We start from the raw sequence: 20,766 nt of genomic DNA on the forward strand, positions 1-20,766 counted from the left end.
GGACTGGGTACAGGGCTATCATTCGGCTGCAGCAAGCCATTCACTCATTCATTCTTTCATTCATTCATTTGTTTGTTCATTCATTCATTATTTCCTGAGTCCTGCAGGTGCCTAGCACTGTTTCTGCTGCTGTGGATTCAGGGTAAGTAAAGTACCTGAGGTTCCTGGCCCATAGGTAGGAGGGGAAGCAGCAAACAGGCAAATGCAGTGAACTAGAGAGCTCCAGAGTGTGGTAATGGGGGGATTAGGTAGAAGAGGGAACGGGGGAGCCCAGGGCCTGGTTAGACTGGGTGGCCAAGAAGAGGCGGGTCTGTGCTGCTAGAATAGCAAGGAAGTCGGGGAGGGCTGGAGCAGCAGGGCCACACAGGGACCAGATGGGCCTGGAGAGCCCAGGGAGAGGACGAGCTTGGCCTAAGGTGGTGGCAGCAGGCATGGGGAGAGGTTGGTGTGGGAGAGATTTAGGATTTGATGATGGATGGAAGGTGGGATGGAGAGTGGGGGTGACAAAGATGACTCCGATTTCTGGCTTGACTATCTCAGCAGATGGAGATGCCCTTCATGGGGCAGGCAAGAGGGGTCATGGGGAAAAGCCGGATTCCCACATGGTTCCCTTCCAGCCTTGTGAAGTGAGGCCCTGGGAAAGGAAGCCGCTTCTGCCACCGGCCCCTATGGAGAAACCAGCTACTCCTGGCTGCTGGGTTAGACCATCGCCTCAGGCAATTCCAAGGCACCATCCCCCACTGCCACTAACTCATTTCCATTCTGGTTGCCTAGAGAGTTCCAAAGGACACTTCTGAGTCCAGGTCCATTTGCTCAGGCTGTGAGGATGTCAATGGGAGAGCTGTGACTACTAACCATGGCCTTGGGGAGAGGGTGGGTTCACAGAGCCAGACCAAAAGAATATGGTATCCATGGTGGTGTTTTCAAGGACTGATCTTGTCACAATAGAAGAAGAGGTCCTCTAAGTTAGGTCAATGCCTCAGGCCATTCTGTGGCTCTGCTCATCTCAAGTCCCCGTTGGCTCAGGAAGGCTCACCCTCAGAAGGCTTGGGGTTTCAAAGGACCAGGATTTTGCTGGGAGGCTATATACAGGCCTGGACTCAAGGGAAGTCTGGAATGAGAACATTCATTATTCCCCCATTTGGTGACTTCGGCATGGTGGATAGGTCTATCAGAAAAGACATAAAAGGTGGCCTCTGGGGATAGCTGGGGTGGGGAGAAGGAAGAGCCCCCCAAATGCCATCTAAACAGGAGATCGGAGAGGCTAGGACAGGTGTCTCTCTCCAGAAATGACTCCACTTGCCTTAACCTGCTTTTTAGCTTCTGTATTATCTGTCCTTGCCGTGCCTGGCCTAGAAGGGCATTTGTCTCAGCTGTCTACTTGGGTGTGTTTTTTGGGGGGAGGGACGGGCATTCGGGGTCATTGTCTGGCAATGAATCCTGGACAGCAGGAGGCTGTGGCTCTCACTCTCCTCCCTGTCATCTGTCACCCAGTGAGGGCAGCCGGCAGCTAGGCTTCGGACTGCCTAATGAAGACAGAGAGGTGCTTCCGGCTGTGCCCAGGTGCCGCTTCCCCATTAACAGAGGTGACATTCCGAAACACGACTCATTACAGAGCAGACATTGGACAGCGCTGGGACACGTATTGATGGCAGCAGGGCCAGCCAGCGTCTGTCTCAAATCCCTGTGCCCCTGAGCGAGCAAGGGAGAGTGAGAGAGAAGCGTCGGAGTGTCAAGCCGCCAGGTCCCTCACTCTGCAGAGAAAAATGAATTCGTGCCTGCCCTGTCAGAGGACAAGTCATTCTCTCTGCTGTTTGCAGACCCAAGGGTTTTTAGCTTCAGGTCTGTCCCACAGTGCACGGCTCCTGACGAATCTGCTCCTTCCCTCCTAGGAAGGCTGTGTGGATGGCTGAGGGGACAGGGGTGTCTGGTCCTCAAAATTACATCTGTGGCTGAAGCCTGTGGAGTAGTGTTTTTTGAGACCTGGGAATGAGCCCAAGTTTGCAGCTAGGAGGTATGGAGGACTCTGGAGAACTTACAGAGGCAGGGTCTTCAGGGCGAGGAGCAGGTGGACATCCAGAGGAGGCAACAACAGGATAGGCCCCGCTCTGGCGTGGGATGTGTGGGTCTCTCGGGCCAGGAGGAGACTGCGCGCCAGAGGAAGAGGCAGTCTTCCCCGCACAGGCACCCTCCACTGGGCCCGGCACCCCGCAGCCGGCGAGGCCCCGTGCGCATGCGCACTAGTTCCACTGCTGCCAACCCCTCTGCAGCAGGGCGCCCCCGCCCCCGCGCCACTCGGTTTTAAACCCGCAGCAGACGGAACTCGACTTAAAAATAACTATTTTGACAGTTCCGATGTAAATATGTGAGTGACGCGTGGGGTTGTTTTTCCTTCACACTTCCCTCCCCCCCATTCCCTACCCCAGCCCCCAACTTGGCTGAGATGATGGGAGAGCGCCCCCTGCAGGATGCTCCCCAAATTGCAGCAAGAGGAAATGACTGCGAACTCCTGAGCGCACCCCGGGTTTGGAGAGGCCTGGTGGGGACAGGCCCAGCTCACTGCATGTGGGGCAAATGTATTTGTACACCATGTCCTCTCTATTACCTTGCCTTGTTTTTGTTTTTGTTTTTTTGGTACCGGGGATCAAACTCAGGACCTTGGGGCTTGCAAGGCAGGCGTGGCGCCACTGAGCTAAATCGTCAGCCCTATTACCTTACAAGGAGGCGTCATCTAGGACATGTGTGAGCCACTTTAACAGGACATCTTCAATTCATTTTGACCTGTACTAAGTGAATCTCTACTCTGTACCCAGGGATCAAAGCCTAAAATCCAAGAGAAGAAGCAGTAAGGAAATGTCAGGTACCAGACTCCTGGAGAGGAGAGGGTTTTGGGAGCAAGGCGCCCACCTGTGACCGAAGAGGCTCCTTACAGCACCTGCCAACCAGGCCCCTGCTGGCTCTGTGGAGCACACAGCCGTGGGCAGAAGTCTGCAGGTGTTGGCGCAGAGGAGAAAGGTCCCCAGGTCTGTGTGCTCTGAGCATACTTTCCGCTCCATCTTTCAGGGCCCTGCTCAAGTTCCCCTCCTCCCAGATGCCTTCTCTGGTCCTTCCCAACTCCCAAAAAGTCATGGCCTCCCAGGCCTCTAACACTCAAAGGTCTTTGCTGGTATTATGCTGGTAAAAAGGGATTATTACACCATGCAGTATGTGAATTGTGTACTGGTGAAGAGAGATCAGTGCTCCAACTTCAGAGATAAGTTGAGTCTCCGTCCCCCAGTCTGAGTGGAGTTATGACATAATAACTCCTTTTTGAAAAACTTCACTGGTATACAATTCACATACTACATAACATAATAATCCTCTTTTTTTTTCTTTTTCTGGTACTGGGCATTGAACCAAAGGCCTTTGCACTGAGCTACAATCCTAGATATTTTTAACAATTTTGAGACAGGGTTTCATTAAGTTGCTAAGTTGCCCAGGCTAGGCTTGAACTTGCAATCCTCCTGCAGCTCCAGAATGCTAGGATTACAGGCATGGGCCACCAGCCCGGCTATAATTCTTCTTAATGTTATGTGATCTTATAGCATCTTTCCCTCCTTCTAAGTCTGAAATTCCCTTGTGTTTTATCAGTGGTCCTGAGAAGGCTAAACAAAGGTCTGTACTCTATTTTAAATGCCTCTGTAAGTACATAGGCTCCAATTGGAGTCCTGAACCTCCTTCCCTGTACCCACTCTGCATCCGCTCCAGCCAGCTTTAACCTATTTCTGAGCTACTAGGAGGCAGGCAGCTTGGCTTTCCTCAATTTATAGATAGCACAAATGAGGCTGAGTTGCAGGGGTGCAGGGTGTCCCCCAAAGCCTTCTCCCAGGCCCCATCAGCTCACTTATGTCTGCACACCACCACTCTTCCTCCTCCCAGTCTCCATTCTTCCTCCTCTCTGCAGTTGTTGGAAACAAATGTTTAGCTCCTGCTGCAGTGTATTCCAGTGCGAAATAAACACGGATGCCCCATCCACCCTGACAGCATAATTCATTTACTGCAAAGGGATATAATAAAGTCTCTTTATTACAGCAATTAACAGAGCAGTGTTTGTCGGCATGCTTCTCAGTGGTGACCAGAAAAGTGCTTACTCTAGGTGCACAGATTTGAGAAACCATGCAACTTGAGCCAAAATGAAACCAATTAGAGGCTTAGTAAATGGGTCTCAGCCACCCCAGGAACATTAACCATCCAGGATTCAGTTCAGCAGAGGTAGAACCTCAATGCAGGGGTTAACAAGGTATAGATTGCTACTCTACTGGGTTATGATATGCACTTGTCTTTAAGTCATGGTCTTGAGGATGCACATGTAACATACTCCCCAACCCAGCCACCCCAGGTGCCAGGTTCAAATCTCACTGACCTACACAGAAGCATCTCTGTGCGGAACATTAGCACCATTGATTCTCGGGGTCCCCTGCCACTGGGAAGAAGGTGGGACATAGGAAGAGGACCAAAGGCTGGGCTGGGGAGAAGAGACAGAGAAAAAACAGCGCTAAAATATCCTTCATTAAACATTGCCTTCGAGGGCATCAAGAGCTCAAGCTCCAGACTGGGACTGCAGCTCAGTAGTAGAGCTCTTGCTACCATGTGTAAGACCCTGGGTTTGATCACAGCACCACAGGGGAATGGGGGAAGACCTCAAGCTTCTAGGGGGAACAGAGCTTTCCAGGTTGGGGGGCATCTGCTTTCCAGCCTGGAGCATTTGTACTGTCTTGCTTTGGGTAGAAAGACTGGACAATGATGTGAAGCCAACTGTCCTAGTTCTTTGGTGGACAGATAGAAGGAAGTCTTGGTTTAGATTCCCTAGCGATGTCACGTGTATCTGGCTGCTAATTAACCAAACTTAGTTCTCTATCCCTTTTCCAGAGGTGGGAGTTGGTTTATATCAACAGGACATTCCTTAAAACTAGGTCTGGCTTCCCCAGGATAGTCACCCCAAGCGTCACAGCAGGGTGAGGAAACATCCCAAGCTCATGGCAGCCCTCTTTGTGGCTTCTCTGCAGCGCTCCCAGGGCAACCATGGGAGCTTTGCACTCCCAAAAACACGGAACTGGGTGCCCGAGCTGGTAGCAAGCCAAGACTCAAAAGTGCAGAGACAAAGCCCTGTCCAACAGATCCTCGTGGTTGAAGGGTGCCTGAGAGGGTTCCCCTTTTGGGAGAAGGTACTGTGCTGAGGGATGAGGGCAGAAAGCAGCCTGGCCTCTCTGGAACAGAGAAAGTCAGAGCTTTGAGCATCATGAACAACGGGATAAAAATAGCAGTGGTGTCATGGCAACGGAGGCTGGGAGAGCCCTGAGGATCTGTCTGGGTCCTGCCATCTCCCCCTCCTGTGCCTTCCTCCTGTCCCCCGATGGAGCACAGGAATGAGCTGAGGGAAGAGGCAGGACTACCCCTGAGGAAAGGGAGATGACCCCAGAAGCCCACTAGAAAACCCTTGAATTCTAGACGCTAGGGGTTTCTGCCAGATCCCAGGCTTCCCAGATCTGGGAGCTCCTGACTTGCACAACATAAGGAGTTCCTGCAGGGATGCCCTGGGCAGCTTCTATGGCACCCTCCCGGCAGGGGTCTGACCTCCTAGGCTCCCCTCTGGTTCTGACCTGATGAGAATTTAGCAAAGGAGGCCTAGGCAGGACTGACCAGCCTCGACCCCAACACAGCAGGCGCCAACCACTCCAGAGGTGGCCCGGGGATCAGGAGGGTTCACTCGGGCAGGCCAGATGCCCTGGTCCTAAACTCTCACAACATGGACTTGGGGAGCTGTGTGGGCTGGGAAGAGGCTGGCAATGGGGAGTGTGACTCCCATAACAGTCCCAGTTCTCGGTTCTTGTGATTTCTGCCCGATCACCTGCTGGCCGCAGCAGCCACCTTCAGGATGAACATCAGACTTCGTAGAGCAGCCTGCCAGGGGCCCACTGCGCAGTCCAGATGTTCTTGGCAGTGGTGAAGGCCCAGTGGCACTGGGAGCCCAGGGTCTGTCTCCAAAAGTCCGAGTCATACCAAGACACATCCAATACAATGTGTTCTTGGACTGTGTGCCTTCCTGTGACAGGGTGGGAGCCGGACCTACTGCCACCTTTTCCAGAGGAGACTGGGAGAGGAGAAGCAGTTTATTATGAACAGGAGTCAGTCTCGGAGCAGCACTGGGGACCTGGGGGCTCTCCAGGCAAAGTCGGTCATCAGCGCATCCTACCCTCAGCTCATCCCCAGCCACTGGGTCTCTCTAAGTTCAGTCTCCACAGGTGAGTTCCAGCCCGAGGCACTTCCCCCTTGCAGAGGCCAAGGGAGCATCTATCAGCTCAGATGGGCCTGTGGGCGACTATGCAAAGGCCCAGGGGCTGCATTACATAACTGCGCAGCCCCTTGAGATCCAGTCTAAATCTCTCGAGTATTTGCAGGTGGTGGAGAGAAAGAAAGGAAAAAGCAAGAGGGGGGAGAAGAAAGGGAGAAAGAGCTCAAGAGTGGCACCTATGGTGGATTAGACAGGGTCTAGAGCTGGGGTCTAGAGCTGGAATCCAGGCCGCCGGACTTGCTCCACTGGGTCTGGCTTCGGGAGTAGGGAGACATGGGCCCTGGCTGTGGGAGGAATCCTGCAGCAGCTCTGGGCGTCTTGCTTCCCTCTCACTGCCCCTCCATCTCTCAGCTTCACCATCCATGTCTATGCATTCTGCCCACAGATGTGCTGTCTGTACAAAGCACAGCCGCTGGGCACAGGACACCTGTAATCGCTCTGCTTCCCCGGCCTGAGGCCCATGGAGGCTCAACGTCCCAGACCCCCTGAGCCCCAGACGCCAACAGGGCTCAGGGGACATCAGTCCGATCCTTTACAGTTGAAGAAACAGCCCCAAAAGTAAGGCTTGAGGAGCACAGGGTCATGGGGTCTGGAGTGTACAAGCAGGGCTGCAGCCTGCGTCCCCAGCTCAGGGCTCTCTGCGCCCCACTGTCCGCCTCATGAAGATTTCAGTTAGCTTAATTATTGCTCTTTTTCTAAAAATAATGATCTCCCTATATATGTCCGTGGATCCATATGCTACATTTAGAGAGGCCATTCCCTGGGGTAAAGGAAATGACAGTCTTTTTTTTTTTTGTACCAGGGATTGAACTCAGGACCTTGCACTTTCAAGGCAGGCAGCAGAACCACTGAACTAAATCCCCAGCCCTGGAAATGACATTCTAATAAAAAGCCTGCAACCCAAAACAAGAGGCCCCCTGGGGCTCGCGGGCCAGGGTCCCAGACAACACTTAGGCCACAAGGACCCCAGGCACCATGTACATTTATTTATCCTGCATTTAACAGCCCACGGCCCAAGAGGGGGAATGGGCACAGGAAGGGCCCCTGTATAGATGGGGAATGCTAGGCCTCCCACCCTTTTTCAAGGAGGACGTGCTCCCCACTCCCAGCGTAGAATCATCTCCCTGTGCACCCCACCACAGAAAAGGACCATGGAGTGGCCCTTACTTGGTCTCTTTTTTCTTTGGTACCAGGGATTGAACTCAGGTCCTTGTGCTTGCACAGCAGGCGATGAAACCACTAAGCTAAATGCCCGGTCCCAGTGTGGCCCTTACTTGGGAAGGAGGTAGAAGGAACTTGAGACAGGGCACAATTAAGCTGGGCATGGTGGCACGCACCTGTAGTCTCAGCACTCTGGAAGGCTGAGGCAGAAGGATCAAATTTGAACCCATCCTGGCAACCTATTGACTTAATAAAACCCTGTCCCAAGAAAAAGTAAAAGAAAAAGAGGTGGGGATGTATCTCAGTGTGAAGGCCCTGGATTCAATCCCCAGTACTGAAGAAAAAATAAAAGAAAGAAATAAAAATTATCCAATGGAATGTCTGGGGAAAAGTGAGGCTCAAGATCAGGCAGCCAGGTGCCCCTGGGAAGGAGCGGGAGGCAGAGAAACCTAGGCTCGAAGTCCGAGGTGGGGGCATGTGCTATGCAGACCTAGGCCCGTGTTGGCCCTGTAGGATTTCCACCTGCCCTGGGCCCACCCAAGGGCACAGAAGCGGGAACGGCTTTGAGCTGCTTCCTAAGAAGCTAAAAGGGGCAAATCCCCATCTCCCTGAGAAGGAAATGAAGGGCGAGGTGACACGGGGCATGTCTGCTAGGAGCCGCTCCGGCTCCTGCGTGGGGCACTTCAGCTGGAGCATTGGTCCCAACTTTAGCCCTGGATAAAGGGGCCACAGCCGGGGGGCCAAGGACAGTGAGGCCTGCACTCAGAGGCCTTAACCTTGGGACCCTACCCACGTTCCCATAGCAGGGACCCGAGATAGCCAATGTCCCTCCAGAGTTGAGGCACAGTCCTGGGGGACGAAGCTCTCCAAGCCGCCCCCCTGCTAAACCCTGCAGCTGCCATCCCTGCCAAGGGCTCAGGGGTGCACAGGAGGAGAGCTGTCCTTTGTCACCCTCTCCCTAGGGCTTCTGTTCTCCTCTCCTGATCTTTCCTCCGGGTGAGCCCTGCGGTTAGGACACAACATCCAACACCTCTTGAGTCCTAGGGATACAATTTCGTCCTGTGTGACAGCAGTGACATCTCGCAGGCCACCACTTGGGGACACACGCCCTGTGGGTAGGCTCCCTGGTTCTCTGTCCAGGCAGTTCCCCAAAGCTTTTCTGCCCCTTTGCCTCACCTCAGGCCTCTACTGCCTGTGAGGACAAAGAACCAGGGAGGATTTCTTCAGTCCCTTTCAACCCCACTGGCCTGGATTGGAATCTTGCTGTTTCCTTGAAGGAAGGACTTCTGTTTATAATTCTTTGGATATAAAAGGAAATAACAGATTGGAGGAGGCTGGAGCTGGGGGGAGGCAGGGGCAAAGGAGGGAGTTGGAGGATGGAAGAGAGAACTCTTTATTTATCTGTGCTTGGACCTCAGCAAGGCAACCTTGATCGCACCAGATCTGCCCAACGGACAGGAAACGCTCCTCGTGTGGGCGGAAGTTGGGCAGGTGGCACTGCCAGATTCTGAGGGGCAGCAAGGGGTCTGCCCCACCCAGCTGCCCAGAAAGCCCCAGGACAGGCAAGTAAAACCCCCTCTGTTCTGGGGCACTTGCCCCTGTACCAGGCCACCTGTGGGTCCGTCAGACAGGCAATTTTGTCCCCGGATGCTGGTAGGTAGGGGTGTCACTATGCCTGTGCCAACTGTCCCTGTGCAGAAGACAACATGCTGTGGAAGCAACAGAACCTGCCTAAAGGGCTCTGTCCAAGGGCCCCTCTGGCAGCCGGACTCCAGGCACAATGACAAGATGGGGGGATTTGCTTCCTACCTCTTGGAAATGGGCTCAGGGCGTGGCGGGGGGGGCGGGCAAGACTGAAATTAGAAAGCTGTTGGAATGGGGAGAGGAAGGTAAAAGTACAGCAAAGTCCCAGAGGTCCCCTACTCCAGGAGTTTCCCTGAAGGCTCCACACGCAAGCACACCTCCCTCTATGGCTTCTGAGAAGAGAAGGTGGGGGTGAGGCAGGGAGTCAGGAAGTGAGGCGGGAAGGACACAGTTTAGTCTGGGTAAGGCTTCCAACGACCTGGTCTCTGGGAAAGTTCCTGAGGAAGGGGAGTCAGCACCTGGGGGCAGGCCCCCCATTTCTGTGCTGCTGCCAACAAAGCTCAGACCTCATGGTGCAGGGGCAGGGGCAGGGGCAGGGCCAGGGCTGTGGACAGACCGGCCCCTCTCAGCATTCTCCTCCTCCTCTCACCTCAGGCCTGGCCCACCTGGCCCGGGAAGATGCTGGGAGGGGCTGAGAAAGACTTATTCCCCATGCTGTGGCTGCTCCAGGTCCTGAGGCCCCAGCAGAGACTCCATCTTGAGCTTGAAGATGGCCATCTCACACCTGCAACCCTGAGGCCTCCTCCAGGGTCTGGGGTGCTCCAGGTTCTCGGCCAGAGCAGCCAGTTTCCTGTTTAGCAATCAGCTCTCCTCACACAAGGCAGAGGTCCCTCGAGGGAGTGGTTTCCCTGAGAAAAGCCCGGGACAGGTGAAAAGCTTCAGGCCTTGGCCTCCCTGCGGCTTCTTTGTCTCTGGAAGGCAACTGAGAGGCCCTGGGATCCCCCTTGTGTGACTGGGACCAGAAGCTAAGGGAGGTGTGGGCATGAGGAGGCCTGGAAGGCACACAGGAGGCCAATGCCCTCAGGTTAGATAGAGTCAGGCCCCTTTAGCTGAGCACCAGCTAAAAGAAGCCTTAGAAAGCTCTTGTGGCTCCTGCCCCAGGCTCGGCGGCCTCGGGCCTGTGACCTGCTGGGAGCTGACAAAAGGGCCCTGGTTCTGCTCACACTGCTGTTTCTCGTTCTCTGGGAACTTCCTCCTTCTTCCTCTTCCTCTTGCAGAAGCTGTGGAGGCCACAGAAGCAGGCGAAAGTGAACTGGGGCATGCCCTGGGCCAGGCTGGGCAGTGCTCACCAGAGATCTGTGGAGAAGGGGAGGGGAGGCAGAGGGGCAGGAGAAAGGCAGGAAGAGAGAAGCAAGCCGGGGTTAACGTTCCCAGAATCCTCTGGGCTCCCGGAGGCGGTGCAGGCCCTGCCGGCTGCCTCACACGGGCTCAGGGAGCCACACCACTCAACGACTGCAACCTCCCTTTCCTGACCTGTGAGGAGCCGGTGTCATCTCAGAGAAAAACAGGCCGCTCCCTGCTTCATCCCTCAGCCTGGGCCTCACCTCATCCCACACCTGCTGTTGGGAACAGGAAGCTGGTTTGTGTCCTGACTTGTGCCGCCTCACACAGGTTCCGGGCAGGAGTTCCATGGACTCCATCAGGTCTCATCCGACAATCCAGAGGCGGGATCTTGTGGAGCCTGGAAAAACTCCTTCCTCCAGCAGTCTCACTGTCACAGACCTCGCCCTTCCTTAGCTGCCCCAGGCTGTCTGGTCTGATAACCCTGAGGGGAACCTACAGGGAACAGAGTCAGTCCGAATCCTCGTAACACAGAGCAAAGAGAGTTCTTTTAGCCAACAGGCTATTTTATCCCTTTCTCCATGTGCAGCCCCCTGGCCTTACCCACCTACACATCCCTCAGGTCACCTCTCTGCCCCTGAGCCTGCAGCAGAGGAGCCTGAGAATCAGCTCAGGCAAGGAGGCCAGGAGCTGAGGGAGGCGTCCTGGGCCTGGTGGGAGGAAGAACTTGGGGAGCAAGGAGTTGAGCAAAGGCCCGAGGGAAAGAGGCAGGCCCTGCTATGGCAGAAGCTGCAGGGATATCCAAAGCACACCCACAAAGCGGCTCCCTGCACTGTCTCTGAGGAGCCTGGCCAGCCTGCCACCGGGACGAACTCCCTTCCTGCTTCTCCAGGTGGCGCTGAGGCCTTCACCAAGCATGGTGCCCACTGTGGAGCTGGGTCCTGTCAGGATCTCCCCTCCCTCTTTCCTCCCCCTCTCAGCATCCTGGTAACACATCTAATAGCTGTAATTAATAGGTGCAATGCATTTCCAATGGCCAGCTGGGTGGCAGGAGGCCCAGCTTGAGTCAGCATGGGTAGGTAGGCTGTTATTTAATAACCTGCTTTCCAGCACCATTTACACACCCACTCTGGCGGAGTATATATAGTGAGCAAAGAGCAACCTCCAGGATATATATAGTCAGAGCCAAGACACAACTACTATATTTCTAGATCCATCTACTGCAGCTATCTCTGGGTCCCTCGCATGGCAAACCTAGAGAGAGACAGGGAACCAAGCTGAGGCTTAGGTAGCCTGCCTTCAGTTCCTGAAGCTGTGGGCAAACGCTGTATCTCTCTGGGCCCTCGAGTCCTCATTTCAGTGTACCGGAAGTTAATCGAGGTGTAACATGTAGACCCCAAACCTAAGGGACCAGAAGGGCACTAGGACTCTTCACCTGGTCAGGAAAGCTGGAAGGAGAACAGGTGGGTGCCTGGGTACAAGTGACTGAAATGCACACACTTCTGTACTGGGGATACATGTCAAGGGCACTAGCAATACAACATTCTCAGGATCACAGAAAAAAAATCTTTGGAGAGAAATCAATAGGTACAACGAAGTTAATTTGGGGAAGGGACTCACAACTAAAGCCAGCCAAGTAGCTTTGGCCACCCCAGCCCCACCCAGGTGGAGAAGCAGCTCAGGGTCTGATCCCAGGATGGGAAGATCCTCCCCATCCCCATGCCTGTTCTTTCTTCAAAACAAAATGTACATTCTCCAGTGATTGTTTCTCTTCGGGGTCCTTTGGGGAAGATGAAAATCTAAGTTTTTGTGCTCAGCCCACCACTGCAGAGAAGGTTGGGGTAGGGGAGGAGGAACCATATCTACACAGCAGAGTTGAGCAAGCCCATCAGGGCTGGGCTGGGGGCTGAGGCTTGGCTGCCTCAGCCAGATTCCTGGTCCTGGTTATTCCTTCCCCCAACTCCAAGCCCTCCCTGGTCCGTGGGATGGAGGTTACAGGGCTAGCTCCGGAAATGGGGGACACATGGAGCAGAGAATCCCATCCCATGTCAGCATCCCTGGCTGCTGCAGGCCTGCATTCCTCCTCCATTGGAGCCCTCACCAACAGGGATCTGGGGAGTTGCTTTGCCAGGGCTGTAAACTGGGCAAGAGCCCTGACTGCTCTCTTCCTGGTCCTTATCGTCACACTTAGCAGTGGCTCCAGCACCAGCTGGAGACCCCCAAAACACTCCCCGCTCTGATCCCTGGGCAAACTGCCTGCTCCCTGCCCCACCCACTGATGGCTCAGCTCACTGCAGGCTCTGGCCATGGCTCCTCCCCAGCTAGGGTCCAAGATGGTCTGAGGTCAGAGATGCTCCTTGGTCCAGCCAACTTCGCAGGAGCTGAGAAGAGACGCCAGGACCCAGGGCACCCATGCTCCCACTCCCAGTGCATCCCTTCCCGGGGCCCTCACCCCACATCTCTCTGCCTCACACCCTCCAGGGACCCTCTGACCACAGCACGAGGCAAAGGAGGGGCCAGAGGCTGGGGCCAGGCTGCACATGGAGGAAATGCAAAGACAAGACTTGGGCAGAGCCTGGACCTCATGCTCCTCAGTACCTCAGATTGCGACAATGCCCTCCATCCAAGTGGGCGGTAGTGAAGGTGGAAGGGTGGGAGACATTCACAAGTGTTGGGACTTGCCAGGAACTCTGACGAGCGAGATGGAAAGTGTCCCTCCCACCACCCCCCATCCCCTCATCTCCAGGCAGGAGCAGAGGTGCTTCCAGCAAGACGCCCCCCCACCTCCAGGCCCCCAACCCCAGGTAAAGGGCAGGAGAGCCGAGACCCAGTGAGAGGGGCGCGCCCAGAACAATGCCGAGCCCTCTGCCCCCTCCCCTGCGTCCTTAGCACCGCGCCTCAGTAATTAAAATATGAATTCACCTTCCCTCCCTGAGCCATTCATCACTGCAAAGGGGAGCAGCTGCAGCTTAGGAGACCGGATTTGGGGGATTAGCTCGGGCGGTGGAGCAGACACACCAGGAAAAAGAATGAAAAGACGGGGGTGAATTGGGTTTTCTCTCCTCATCTCCTCCCTCTCCCTCTCCTGCATCCCCAACCTCACACCCCACCCCTTCCCTCAAAGCCTGGCCTCAGCAGGTTTCTGGGAACTGTAGTCTACACGGAGGTGTTGATAAACAGGCAGGCCAGGGGCGGGTGGTGGTACAAACTACAGATCCCAGGACTTCTTCCCGGAGTTGGCAGCATCCTGCCTGGGCACAGGCCTCCAGTCTGGGAGAAGCCTGTGTTCTCCTTGGAAGTTAACTCCTTCTCGGCCTGCAGGAAACTCAGTTCCCTGCCATGCACTGGGAGCCAAGCCCTCTGGGGCCTCCATGGGCTTCAAGGGCACAGTCCCTGGCTCACCAAAGCCAGCCCCCCTTGTTTCTCTTCTAGAGAAATGGGGATAAGGGGGAAAGAGGCGGGGGGGGGGGGAACAAGCACTCCCCATCCAAGACTACAGGGAACATTTATCAATGGTTCTGAGGTACTTGGGGTACATAGCTGGAGTGGGGTGGGGTGAGAACAGCAGTAGTCTTCAAATGTCCTGTGCCCTCATCCAGGGTTTGGCTGGCTGAGGCTGGCCCACCGTCAGAGTCGCTGACTAAGCATGACAGGAAGAGGGAGGGATCACCATGGGACAGGCAGCAGCACCTTAGGAACCTGGTGGCTCCAATTCCCAGGCCCAGAGGGACCCCCAGAGGTCCAACTTTAGTGTCATCTCCTTTGAAGATGAGACTGCTTCCAAGTCTTTGCATTTAGAAAGGAGTAGGGCTTAGCAGTCAAATTCATTTCCACTTAAAATGGGACAAATACCACCACCTGAATCTCGGTGTGGTTAACCGGGCCCACTCTCCCCAGGGAGGCCTTATGCTGGGTTTCTCTGAGCACTGTAAGACACTCAGATTGCCCAGAATATTTTCGGTTTCAGCTGTCTGCAGGCAGGGGATGGGACAGACACAGCCCTCTGATCAGGGAGAGAGGGCAGGAGGCTAGCTTGCCTATTCGGGGCAGTTTGACAATTACGTGAAATACATAATTGCGTACCTTCGCCAGGCCTGGACCACCGGTGGTGACCAAGAATGGAAAAGAAGCTCAACTTTGGAGCCCCAGAAGCACCCCAGGCCTAGCCCCACAGAGAGGGGACTCTCAGGTGAGCCGCTCCGTGCTAGGGTTGCTGTGTCTGTTCAGGACAACTCTCCTCTCTTACCCCACATCCCTTTTCTCCCAACTCACCATTCCTTCCACTGACCTTGACTTGGCAATCCCTGGGTGCCTCGCTTTGCTGGGGCATTACAGAGGTACACCTTAGGGACAGATCACCTGACTCCTTCCGCAGTGCTGGCCCCTTCCTGGGTAGGAAGGGAGTACTGCTCCAAGTCAACTTTCCTGTTTGGAGATGGGGCCCTAAAGGAAGCAAATCAGGAGGTGGCCTTTGGAGCCTGGGGCAGCAGGTGCCAACTATCTCCCATTTCGGGTGAGAAAACCAAGAGGCAAGCAGGAAACCTTGGCAAATTCTCCTCTCTGTTCCTGCCACCATCTAAGCCAGGCAGGAGAGGAAGCAGCCAGGATTGGCCTCAGCAAAAACCCAGCTGGCTCAGGCTTTCTCCTTGCTTCTCCTATTGTTTTGATTTTCCCCCTCTGCTTCTGCTGGAAAAGGAAAATCAGTGATAGACAGAGGGTGTCTGGAGTTGGGCCATGGGGCCAGTTCATGGACCTGCATCCCACAGGGGCCTCTGCAGGCAGCCCGGGTGTGAGCAAGCACCGCCCAGGTCCGAGCACTTTGCCATGCCCCGGATGTTCCCAGCATCCAGCAGTGTGGTAAGCGCGTGGTTTTGGCATGGGACAATCTAAGTTCAAATCCCAGCTCTGCCCTTACTTGGCCACTTCCTCAGCTCCCCTGTGCCTCCAAATCTGCATAAATAAAATGGACCAATAATAGAACTGTCTGAGGGATTAAATGAGTCGGGACAGGTAAGATGGTTCGAATCATGGTACCTTGTAGGCACCTGGTAAATGTTGATTGGGAAAATTAACGCCTCCAAGACATTATAAGTAACTTGACTTCTGATTCTCAACACCATATACTGTTCAGCGGCCTGTCTTAGCCAGGGGGCTGGGGAAGGGATGGGGGTGATTCCCCCGCCACTCGAGCCAGACTGCTTGCTTTATTTCCATCTGTTGGAGTCTCCCAGGATGGCAGGAATGAAGTCAGGCAGATTTAAACGAGGTGGGAGTAGAAATAGGATTGGAAAGGGAGCCAGGCAGGCTGAGCAACAGGCCTGAGAGGAGCAGGGCAGGCAGGTACCATTCACACACCCTACTGGGGGAGAGGACAGGGAGGAGAAGCTAGGGACCCTAGGCTCTGACCTGGGAGGAGAGGAGACACTGCTTTGCTTCATTCACTCCTGACCCCCTCCAACTGGCTTCTGTTTCAGCCACTAAGGTCTCTTCACCCCGAAGGCTGAGGATTCTGAGCTGATCAAGAGAAGGGAGAAATGAGGCCAGAAAGCAGAGGCAGTCACTGGAGGCACTAAGCAAAAGCCCAGGTCTTCGCAGCTTCATGCCCCTAACTCCAGCCTTCAGATCTTGACCTTGATGTGTGCAGGCCTCTTAAACGTGGCAAGGGGGAGCCAAGGCCTCAGCAAACCCTGAATGTCTCCTTCCTTAGGAATCACCAGCCCAGACTCCTCATTTCAGAGTAAAGGGCCAGGTTCCGAAAGGGGAAGTGATGTGGTCAAGGTCACGTGGCTGCGCCCCAGACCCAGCACTGCCAGATCCCCTGCCGAGCCCTCCTCCGGCAGACCTCCTGCTCCTGCGCCTCGGTGGCTGGTCCTGTGGAAGGTGCAGCTGTGCAGGAGCTTGCCCCTCACTGTAGCCCATGGCTTTTAGCCCTACATGAGTTTGGAACAGCAATCACATAGGAATGAAAAGCCATAGGTCACAGCAGAGCTGAGGGGTCCGGTGGCAGGAATCTCAAAAGGAAGCAGGAAGCTGGGGGCACTGGGAGCCTCATCAACCTCCTTCACAGGCATCCTCGCCCCGGACCCACCCACACTGCCTCCCTCGAAGCCCTGGGGCTCCCAGGTTACGCTCCCCACCCCCCCACCTGCCTGGCCCCGACAACACTAAAGCCATCCCGTAAGGAGTTTCCAGTTCTTGCCCTACAAAGGCCCCACACAATGGTGCTCTCTCCGTGTGAGGAGGGGTGGCTTCCTGGCCATAAAGGACCTCCTCTGCATTTCCTTAATTAGCTTCCAGCCCCCTCCCAGTGTCCCTAACTACCCCAGCCCCAGCGAATAAGGTCGGATCTTTTCAAGGCTGCTGCAAACAGCCTGAGAGAGGCCCCAGAGTAGACTCTTCTTTATGAGCCTTAACCCCTTCCCGTCCAGCACAGGAAGCAGAGGGGCAAAGGAGGGTCTGGGCACAGGAATGCAGAGACAAGGGCCTCCTTCCCTCTCCAGAAGGTCTCCTCTCCAGATGCAGCTAGAGGCAGGAAAAGGGCCGGAGCCGAAATTCCCACATCCTGAGATTTGGGAGGGGGGCTCTACTCGACGCCCCTTTAGCTGGCAGGGATACAGAAGTTGGTACAGGCAGCTCCGGGTCTAGGGTGAAGAGCTGAGTTGGAGGGGATCGAGGTCTCGGGACCCTAGAAAAGATATGTTTTAAATACAAGTTTTGTGTCCCCTCCCCTCTCTCACACTGGGTCAGCTAACGGGCATCCTGTGGCCCTTGGAAGAGGGGCGCCTCACATGGGCTTCTGCTCACCCAGAGGGAGGAAAGCCCCAGGGGACTCAGACTTCCAGGCACAGCCTGGGCCGCTCCCAGGGAACCCCAACCCTAAACCCAACCGGAAAGTGAGAGGCCTGAGGCCCAGAGCAGAACCTGTGTCTGCCTGTGGCCACCACCTCCGCCCCCTGCCTTACCCCGTCTGGGGCAGGCTCCCTGGGCATCTGCAGGACGCTGGCTGGCACAACCCCCTTTCCACTGGACCTCCTGTGCTCCCCAACAACAGCACACGCAGACACACACCCCAGACTTCTCCAAGTGCGACCCGCCAGCTTCCCCCCTGAACTCTGGGCTCCCACAGAGCTGCCTCGGGCCTCCTTTCCGCCCTCTCTCATGGTTTCCCTCCTGAAATCCCAGGTAGGCTCCAAGCAGAACACCCTCAGTCCCCTCCCCAGGCGCCCCGGACAGGGCTGGGACCACGGGGGCTGCTCACCTGCGGACCTAGCGTGAGGCCCCCTGTCCTCGAAGTCGCCCTCACAGTGGCCGCAGAGCCACTTCCTGCCTGCCGGGCGGCCACTCACTCCTCCAGGCACCCCGAAGCTCCACGCCCCGGCGAGGGCAGGCCGCCTCCCTCCTCCGCCCCCCGCTGGCCGCCGGGCTGTGCCCAACTCAACTTGACTCGCGGGTGACCCGCCCCTCCCCCGCCAGCCGAGCCGGGGGCGGGGCGGTCAGGTATCCCTTCAGCCCGGACTCGGGCGGGTAACAAAGGTCTCATTGAGCCTCCGGCTGTCTGCTCGGTGAAGCACAAGCCTCTTGTATCTACTCGCTTTTGATCTCGCTCCCTCTGAACCGGCCGTGTATTACTCACGTCCCCCTGCCGGGCTATTGGTGTGGAGGGGCTGTCCGGTCCCTTCCCAGCCGCCCCATCTCCTTTCTCTCTCCCCTTCCCCTGCCGCTCCCCTCCTGCTTTCTTATGGTTTAATTTTTGGCAGGAAACCTGAGGCAGCTCCCTGCAAGCCCGGTCTCCCGCCAGACCCCCCACCCCCGACCCCACCCCCCACCCCCAGAGCCCGGTTCCTCTCCTCTTCCCCTCCTGCAGACCCAAGTCCCTCCTTCCCTCCACTCCCTGCCCTGAGGACACGGTCGGCACCGGTCGGTCCTGTTTCCTTCCTCGGACCCGCTGAAGTCTGCCCCTCCACCCACCCTCACCTCGACCTTCTCTGTAGACTCCTGGCCCTGCTAGTCCTGGCTTCCGGTCCCAGGTGCACAAAAGGCCTTTGCCAGCCTGCTGGACCCAGCCCTCCTGACAAGCCCCAGGTAGGCCCTAGAAAGGACAGTCTCTCCCCAAGGTGTTTCTGGGCCAGAGGTCTAGAGGGCCCGAAGTCGAGGAGGAAGGGGAGCAAGGGGGATGCTTCACCTCCCCCCATCTCCAGGGGAAATACCCACCACTCTGTGAGAACCACGGCTCACCCTTCTCACACTGGAGCCATCCCAGGACTCCTGTCTCCTCCGTGGCCACCCCGGACCTTCTGCAGCACTGGTCCTGGTGGGAGCTGAGGCCCAAGGAGCCTGAGCAGCATCTGTATGCAGAGGCCACTTCACAGGGCTCTGGGAGTTCTCTCTGCCTTTCCCTGTCCCTGACCCCCAGAGTCCGGAGCCCGAAGCTCTCCCCAGAAATGCCAACAGGTGTAAGACTTCCCATGACTCTGCAGAGCCCTGCTCACCCCACCCCACGCCTCCCACCTGCAGCCATGGGCTTTCCACCCCTCCCTGGCCCTCAGGTACTCCATTCAGCTGAGCCCAGCATTTGGGAAAGTTCTCCTGCCCCGACAGAGGCCCCATTCTTCCTGCCGCAGGCTCTCATTGTCACTCATGACTCCACACATTCTTGGGCATCTGTGAGAACCACAGACTGCCACCACCCCAGCCCCGCCCCACCCCGCCCTGCCCGAGCCCTGGGCCCTGGGCCCTGGGCCTGCGGCAGGAGCTGGGGGAGGCTGGGCTGGGGGCAACCAGGAGGCAGTAAAAGGAGGCGGGGTACAAAACAGAGGCAGGGGGATGGAACTAAGAGAGACAAAAGTGTTGCTGAGGAAACTGTGGAAGACGAGGAAGGACACATGGAAACAGAGAAATTGTACAGAGAAAAAGGAAGGGAGTAGAAGAAAGGAGCTTATGTTGAGTGGAAATGGTATCGTGCAAGTACTGGATGTCCATTAATTATAATCACTTAGTAAAGCTAACATTACTGTTATTCCCACTTGGTGGATGAAAAAAATAAGGCTACAGAGGCTCTGACTCGCTTGGGTGGGCACTTTTGCTCTTAGAAAAGAAGGCGAGAGAAGCCTGAGAGAGACAGAAAGAAGAGAGCCTGAAAAGGCACAATGCTGGCCTGGAAGGCGGACGGCTGAGGTGGGACACAGGCAGAAAGGAGGGGAGGAAACAGGGCAGCAGGGGGAGCCTGAGGGGAGCCAGAAGGGGGACTAAGTGGGAGGGTGGCTTCTAGCTGGCAGTAGAGCAGACTCTGTGGGGTACAAGTTCCTTACTCCTAGCACAGGCTGGGGAGCCCAGGAAACTGAAGCCCATTTCAGTGCAGAAACACTGACCTTTCAGGGAGCCCAAGGGTGTGCAGCCACCCTAAATAAACCAGGGTCCACAAGTGGGCCCTGAGGTTGGCTATGCATCCAGGGAGAGTAAGCCAGAGGGAGCCACCTTTGTGGGGACAAGAATGCGGATGGGGGGCCGGCGGGAGGAAGAGGCCACAGAGGGCAGGGCCAGGGGCTGGGCATGTGGGCTCCGCCCAAGAAAGGATGGAGAAGAGCAGAGCAGGCCAGACACAGGAGGCGCTAATAAACGGGATGCTGGCAGAAGGAAGCCTTGTACCGTTGTGTCTAGATCGCGAAGTCTTTAAAGACCACCAAGGAGCCAATTTTGATGTAAACGCACGAGGGTCGTTTATTTAAGCTCGAGCAGGGACTCTGAACAGTCACCAACGCAGCGGGTCGAGATTGAGAGCCCCAAATTTTAAATTGGCGGGGTTTTTATAGAGGTTATAGCAAGGTTTGGAGATTTTTTATTTAGCAGCTATATGATTGGTTGATAATTAGCAGGCACGAAGTGTATATTTTTGATTGGCTAGGTGTATCGGGGGTTGAGGGGTGGCTATATGTAGGTTTTATGAGGGGAAAAGAGGGACAAAGGTTAGTGGCCGACTGTCACGTATTGATGGTCAGCAGACACACTGACTAATAGTCACGACCATTATGTATTGACAGTCAGCACATCTATAGATTGTTTTATGGATAGTGGGCCCAGAACATTTATTTTTTGGGCAAACAGATGGCTGAGTAATTAACTCAGGAACTTTGTTTCGTTATAGATTATATCTTTTGTCTCAAAGCAAATACATTTTAATTATTAATTTGTGAAAGACTAGGGGACTAGTAGATTTTAACAAAATGGAGTCGTTTTGGAACCTGGACCTTACATCCAACAGTCCTAAGGTCCCATCAAGACTCATGACTCTACTCTGGAACTGACATCTCCTAGAGCTTTTCGCAGACTGACTTCTGTACCTTTCAGGGGAA

The 20,766-nt window shown here is 55.4% G+C and overlaps 1 protein-coding gene across 5 annotated transcripts; it reads right to left on the bottom strand.

Moving 5' to 3' along the window:
- Positions 1-8,869: 8,869 nt before the first annotated feature.
- Positions 8,870-18,116, bottom strand: Blacat1 (BLACAT1 overlapping LEMD1 locus). 5 transcript variants are annotated; one of them, XR_015444261.1, is made up of 4 exons: positions 17,676-18,116; positions 13,340-15,931; positions 10,681-13,107; positions 8,870-10,432 (listed from the first exon to the last, which is right to left on the bottom strand). XR_015444261.1 is itself a non-coding variant. In XM_087193989.1 (2 exons), exon 2 carries the CDS (start codon positions 10,395-10,397, stop codon positions 10,296-10,298), a length of 102 nt encoding a protein of 33 aa, XP_087050115.1. In that variant the 5' UTR covers positions 10,398-13,107; positions 13,340-18,116; the 3' UTR covers positions 8,870-10,295. The 5 variants fall into 5 exon arrangements, 1 of the variants encoding a protein (XP_087050115.1); XR_015444260.1 differs by having other exon boundaries at positions 13,340-17,102; XR_015444262.1 differs by having other exon boundaries at positions 13,340-14,860; positions 15,824-18,116.
- Positions 18,117-20,766: the final 2,650 nt, after the last annotated feature.

This window comes from Heterocephalus glaber, unplaced genomic scaffold (genome assembly GCF_053883595.1).
Source record: "Heterocephalus glaber isolate CG9 unplaced genomic scaffold, H.glaber_assembly_v1.0 deba00001600, whole genome shotgun sequence".
Taxonomy (NCBI): domain Eukaryota; kingdom Metazoa; phylum Chordata; class Mammalia; order Rodentia; family Bathyergidae; genus Heterocephalus; species Heterocephalus glaber.